The sequence below is a fragment of the Cryptomeria japonica genome, chromosome 7, assembly GCF_030272615.1.
Source record: "Cryptomeria japonica chromosome 7, Sugi_1.0, whole genome shotgun sequence".
NCBI classification, from domain to species: Eukaryota; Viridiplantae; Streptophyta; class Pinopsida; order Cupressales; family Cupressaceae; genus Cryptomeria; species Cryptomeria japonica.
This window is the reverse complement of record NC_081411.1, coordinates 48,654,747-48,660,818: the sequence shown is the minus strand read 5'-3', so window position 1 is coordinate 48,660,818 and position 6,072 is coordinate 48,654,747. Positions and strand designations below refer to the sequence as shown.

General features: G+C 44.3%; 2 protein-coding genes across 2 annotated transcripts; both read left to right on the top strand.

Moving 5' to 3' along the window:
- The first annotated feature begins 419 nt into the window (after positions 1-419).
- On the top strand, positions 420-1,481 carry LOC131856394 (uncharacterized). The gene has a single exon (XM_059208167.1). The coding sequence runs from the start codon at positions 420-422 to the stop codon at positions 1,479-1,481; it is 1,062 nt and encodes a 353-aa protein (XP_059064150.1).
- Positions 1,482-5,097: 3,616 nt separating this feature from the next.
- Positions 5,098-5,703, top strand: LOC131856393 (uncharacterized). The gene has a single exon (XM_059208166.1). The coding sequence runs from the start codon at positions 5,098-5,100 to the stop codon at positions 5,701-5,703; it is 606 nt and encodes a 201-aa protein (XP_059064149.1).
- The last annotated feature ends 369 nt before the right edge of the window (positions 5,704-6,072 follow it).

The window sequence follows — 6,072 nt, the reverse complement described above, 5'->3', positions numbered from 1 at the left end:
CTCCCCTGCTAGACCCAACACCCGATTCCACGGTCAGTGCGCATGCTGCTGAGCTAGATACGGGGCCCCCACGGTCTGCGGACTATACGGAAGAAAACAACAGCCTTCACATCTCTCCCACTTCACCAGGTCTGACTAATACTGGCCTGAAAGAGGATGAAAGGAATATACCCAATCCCAGACCGAAAACTTCTGTCGGATAGGAGGATGTGAATCTTGTGAAGGAGAATCCCAAGAATCACTGGAAGAATGCCCTCCTTGGGTCAACAAAGTCGACCCCTGAAGATGCTATGGCCTCCTTCTCCCAAATGGAAGTCGGAATAGAGATCAAACTCCCGGACAACCTGATGGATAAAATCACCTCCTCCCTTCACCTGGCAATAGTTGGTCGTTTGTTCTCCTTCTAACCATCTATTGACATGGTCAGGCAATGGGCAAAATCTTGTTGGAAGCTTAAAGGATGCTTGGAAGTTTCAGCTATGCCGGGAGGACTCTTTCTATTCAAGTTCAACACCGATGAGGATCTGATGTATGTTCTGTTAGGGTCTTGGGCTTATGGAAAGCACTTCCTTACCATGGATAAATGGAAGCCTAGTTTTGACCCCTCCACAGAACTAAACCGCATGGCTCCAGTCTGGGTTAGGCTCCTTGGACTCCCTTTGGAATTCTGGGATGAACAAATCTTCCGCTGGATTGGTAACTCATTTGGTAGCTTTGTTGCAGCGGACTTGATCACTCTCAACAAATCCAGGTTGGTGTATGCTTGTTTTTGTGTTAATGTCACTCTTAACAAGGCTCTCCCAAACTTTATCTCCCTAAAATCAAAATATGGAAAATGGACCCAAGCTATTGTGTACGAAAATGCCACCTTGTATTGCCAAAAATGCAATAAACAGGGGCACTCATATACTGATTGTAAAGCCCCCATAGCTGCGGAACCCAAGATAAAAAATAAAGCCATCTGGGCCGAACCCATCAACCTTGGTGACCCGTCATCCTCGACTCCCTTTGAGCTGACTACTGTGAATGAAATTTCTAAAGATTACCCACACAAAGACAAGATTCTTGAGATCTTAAAATCCCCAGTAGACCCAATCAAAAACTCAAACATTCCGCTCGAAGAGGGAGAGATCTTGGAGGTGATAGCCCTCAACATGGCTTCGACCAAGCTTCTTTTGATCGAAAATAGCTTACCCACCTCTCCAACCCCTCCCTCCCCTATTACAGGGGATAGAGATGTGCACCCTGGAAACTCCTTGGTAACTCTGCTGAAAGTGTCCCCCCCGGTCTCCCCCCGAATGGACAATGAAGAATGGATAACCCAGAAGAAGAAAGTCAAGGCCAAGAAAGAAGATGTGGGGGGTAATGAAAACAAAGTTGGCAGACCCTCAGAAAGAGTCCTAAGGCACAAGGTTATGGCAAGGGATATTGCAAAGGGCAAACAACTGACCCTGGATGGACTTAGCAAAAGAAAGAAATGAATTTCCTCTCTTGGAACATAAGGGGTCTGAACAACCCCTAGAAGCAGTTCACCATAAAACAATTCATTCTTGAGATGAAAATTGACATCTCCCTCATTTAAGAAGTCAAGATACCCTCTCAAAATTTTGTTGTGGTTGCTAGTAAAATTTGGCCTGATGCAGACTATCTGTATGTTGATGCCTTGGGTGCCTCTGGGGGTATTGCTACCATCTAGAATCCCATTAAAATAAAAGGCAAGCTCTTCGCTAGCTCCCAAAATTTCCTAGTGGTTTCCCTTCATTATGGGGAACAATGTTGGCAGATGTTCAATATCTATGCTCCCAACTCAAGATTGGGGAGACAGCTCCTATGGGAGGAAGTTTCTAATATCATTAGGACTAACCAGAAGGATCAGTTTATGCTTGCGGGAGATTTCAACTCCCCCCTCTACCCATCTGAAAAGTGCGGCGGCTTGGAAGATTTCTCGGACAACATGGGTGACCTAGCCAGTTTCATCAATGCTACAAGCCTTATGGCTATTGATCTGCAGGGTGCCCCCTTCACCTGGTCGAATAATAGGAAAGGCAAACATCTTATTCAAGTCAGGTTTGATAGATTCCTGATTTCTTCCAATTGGGACATTGGAAATAGATCTTACCTTAAAACCCTCCCAAGGACCGTGTCTGACCACAACCCCCTTCTTCTCCACTAGAAAGATAGACCCTACCAAGGTCTCACCCTTCCGCTATGAGATCATGTGGGCCTCCCACCCAGACTTCAGGGAGATGGTTAGATGCTGGTGGACCACCCTGATCCAAGGGACTGCCATGTTCAGAATTATGGAGAAACTAAAGTTAATTAGTAGGGAAGTCAAAGGGTGGAATACGACCACTTTTGGAGACATCTTCAGAAGAAAGAAGGATCTTGGAGCCAGACTGGAACATATTCAAAATATTATGGCTATTGGTAACCCTCTGGACCCCATTTTGAAGGAGGAAGATTGTTGCAAGAGATGGAAGAATAATCTCTCCAGGGAAGAAGTGTACTGGAAGCAAAGATCCAAGATCCAGTGGTTGAATGAAGGGGACAAAAATTCTGCCTTCTTCCACAGATCAGCCTCTATCCACAAGAGGAGGAATTATATCAAAAGTATTAAGGATGAAACTAGCCAGGAGATCTTTGAGGACTCTCTACTGGGACAGAGTGCGGTGGACTTTTTCACTAGACTGTATGCAAATGGTGGAAGGGATTCTCTGCTCTAGGACTGCCTTGTTAGTAAGCTGTCGATGACCATCAATGAGGAGGACAACCAACAACTTTTGGCTCCCATCTCGATCGATGAAGTTCACAGTGCTATCTTTGCTATGGGAGCCTACAAGACACCGGGCCTAGATGGTTTCCCCCCGATATTCTTCCAGGACTTTTGGGACATTGTCAATTATGATGTCACCAAAGTTGTTCAAGATTTCTTCAAAACGGGGAGACTGCTGAAAAAGATCAACAACACATTCATTGTCCTCATCCCCAAGACCACTACCCCCAGCTACTTGAAGGAGTATAAGCCCATAAGCCTCTGCAATACCATTTATAAAATTCTCTCCAAGATCCTTGTGAATAGGATTAAACCCTTCCTGGAAAAATTTATCAGTCCGTCTCAAAAAGGCTACGTCCCTGGATGCCAAATTTTGGATGCTGCCATTGTGACTCATGAGATAATCTACTCCATGGATAGGAGCAAACTACCAGGTATGGCATTTAAACTTGATATTTGAAAAGCCTATGATAAGGTTAATTAGGAGTTTCTTTTCAAAGTACTTCTAAAACTGGGATTTAACCAAAAAATGGTGAATATGATTCGAGAATGTGTGACCACGGTTCAATTCTCAGTTCTGATTAATGGGACTCCTAGGGGATGCTTCAAAGCTGAGAAAGGCATCTAGCAGGGCAATACTTTATCCCCTTATTTGTTTATCATGATAGCTGAGGTCTTAAACATAAATGTGACCCATTTGGTCACCAATGGTAGGCTCCAAGGATTCAAAGCGGCCTCCACGCTCCCCCCATCTAATATTCAACAGTTCATGGATGACACTTTCTTTTTTGGTAGGACTTTTGTCATGGAGGCTAAAGGATGGAAGATCCTACTGACGGACTATGCCAAGGCGTCGGGACAATGCATCAAATATGAGAAGAGTAATCTCTACTTCTTCAACACTCCAAATGACCTCCAACTCAAAATTCTCTCCTTCCTTGGATGCAAAGTGGATACTCTCCCGGGGACCTACCTGGGTCTCCCCCTCATGGTCAAGGAAGTCACCCCCACTTTCTGGAACTCTATCCTGGAATGAATGCAGAAAAAACTTGCAGGATGGAAAGGAAAATTCCTTAGTAGTGCAGGGAAGCTCCAGCTTCTCGTAGCCTCCCTACAGGCAATTCCGGTGTACTTCCTCTCCATGTTTAAAATTCCAGGGACCATGGGAGATAAAATTGAAAAAATCCAAAGAAACTTTCTATGGACTATCTTAGAGGAAAAAAAATGCATTGCTCTGGTCAATTGGGATACTGTGTGTCTACCCAAATCTCTAGGAGGTTTGGGTATAAGAAAGATTAATGCCCTTAATAAGGCACTAATGGCCAAGATTGGGTGGACCCTAGCTAAAGGTGAGGCAAACTGGTGCAACATCATCAAAGCTAAGTACTTGGGTAGGGAGCATTTCTTTTATAACTTGAATACAACTGACCTTCCCCAAGGCTCCAAGTTGTAGAACAACATCCTGAAGAACAGAGTGATGGTTAGAGAAGGCCTGAAGTGACAACTGGGAGATGGTAAAAAGGTGAGATTTTGGGAGGATTTTTGGACGGAGGATAGGCCGTTGGTCAATACTCGCTTCCATCAAACCAGGAATCACCTCAAAGGTATCCTGGGGGAGTTTGCTACAGATTATTTGGTCCCAGGGAGGGGCTGGAAGGATATTGTCCCCATCTACAATAATAGACCTAATCTGGTCCCCCTCACCCAGGATCTACAATGCATTTTGTTGACAACCAAAATTCCCCTGGCTCCAAATGAAGATAGTTTCATCTGGAAAGAGACACAATCGGGCCATTTCTTAGTCAAATCTGCTTACAATCAGCTCCTTAAGCACCCTGTGGATGCAAAATGCTGGAAGAAAGTCTGGAACCCTCAGCCAATCCCTAAAATTAATTTGTTCTCGTGGGTGCTCATGCATGGTAAAACCCTCATGCTTGATAATCTAAAGAAGAGGGGATTCCATCTCCCCAACAGATGCAATTTGTGTAAAGCTGATGAGGAATCTATTTACCACCTTTTTGTTCTATGCCCCTTTGCGACCCATATTTGGTCTATTACTCTTCAAAAATGCGGTCTCTGTTGGGTCTTCAAGAAGAATATTAAAAATTTTGCCTTTGATTGGACTTCTCCATCTCATCATCCCCTCATCATTCAACTTTGGAGACAAACTCCACTGCACATCTATTGGGCCTTGTTGAAAGAAAGAAATAACAGAATTTTCAGAGACACTGAGACCCCCCTGGACTCTGTGGCTCACATTTGCTTCAAAAAAATTATTGAAAATTTAGAAGTTACAAAGTGGAAAATCCCCCCCTATCCTCCTGATGAGGCGGATAAGAAGATCGCTGCTTGCTCGAAGCTCCCCTGGTTTTGATTGCTTCAATAACAACACTAAGATTAAGAGATGGATGACTAGATGGTCAACCCCCAGGCTCCATTGGTTTAAATTGGATTTTGATGGCTCCGCTCAATACAACTATCAGGCTAGTGGTGGATTCATCAGGGATCATTTAGGGAATATGGTCGCTGCCTATGCTGGCAACCTAAGGGATAATATTGTCACTCAAGCTGAAGGAATGACCCTCCTTTGGGGCCTGAAAATAGCTAACTCCATAGGAATAAAACACCTAGAAATTGAAGGAGACTCTCGAATCATCATTGAGTCTACCAAAGGAAATACTTCAGCGGGATGGAAAGTGGAACCTATTCTGAGGGACATCAGGTGCTTTCTGGTTAAAATGGAGGACTTCACTATATGCCACATATTCAGAGAAGGAAACAGAGCCATCGACTCTATGGCAGCTGAAGGAAGGCTACATAAGAGCTTACAATGCTGGAGGGACCCCAATTTGCTGCCAATCACCATCAAGGAAATCTTGGGAAAGGAAAAAGCCTTTACCCAGGAAAGGACTGTCCCTTCTGCTCAATGATGAAGGAAACCTTTTTGCAATTTTTAAATTGGCGTGGGGATCCCGCTAATTTCTACCCTAGATGACCACGTATCAAGGGTAGGCTGAGTCACCACTACCACATGGGATGGACTTATGATGAAGGTACTGACATCGGGAATGATTACCCCCTAATTATTATCCGAACGGAGCTAACTAGCGATGGTAAAGGCGGCATTGGGGAGCTATCAACTCACATTGGCCTGAGTAAAGGCTCGCACATTCTGAGTAGATCTCCGGCCATCGATATCTTCGAGATCTTTAGGGATAATAATCACTCTAATTATTACGACCGTTTATTTCAAGGCCGACACACTTTTCTCAACCATCCCGTCTTGAGTTTTCTTTGGC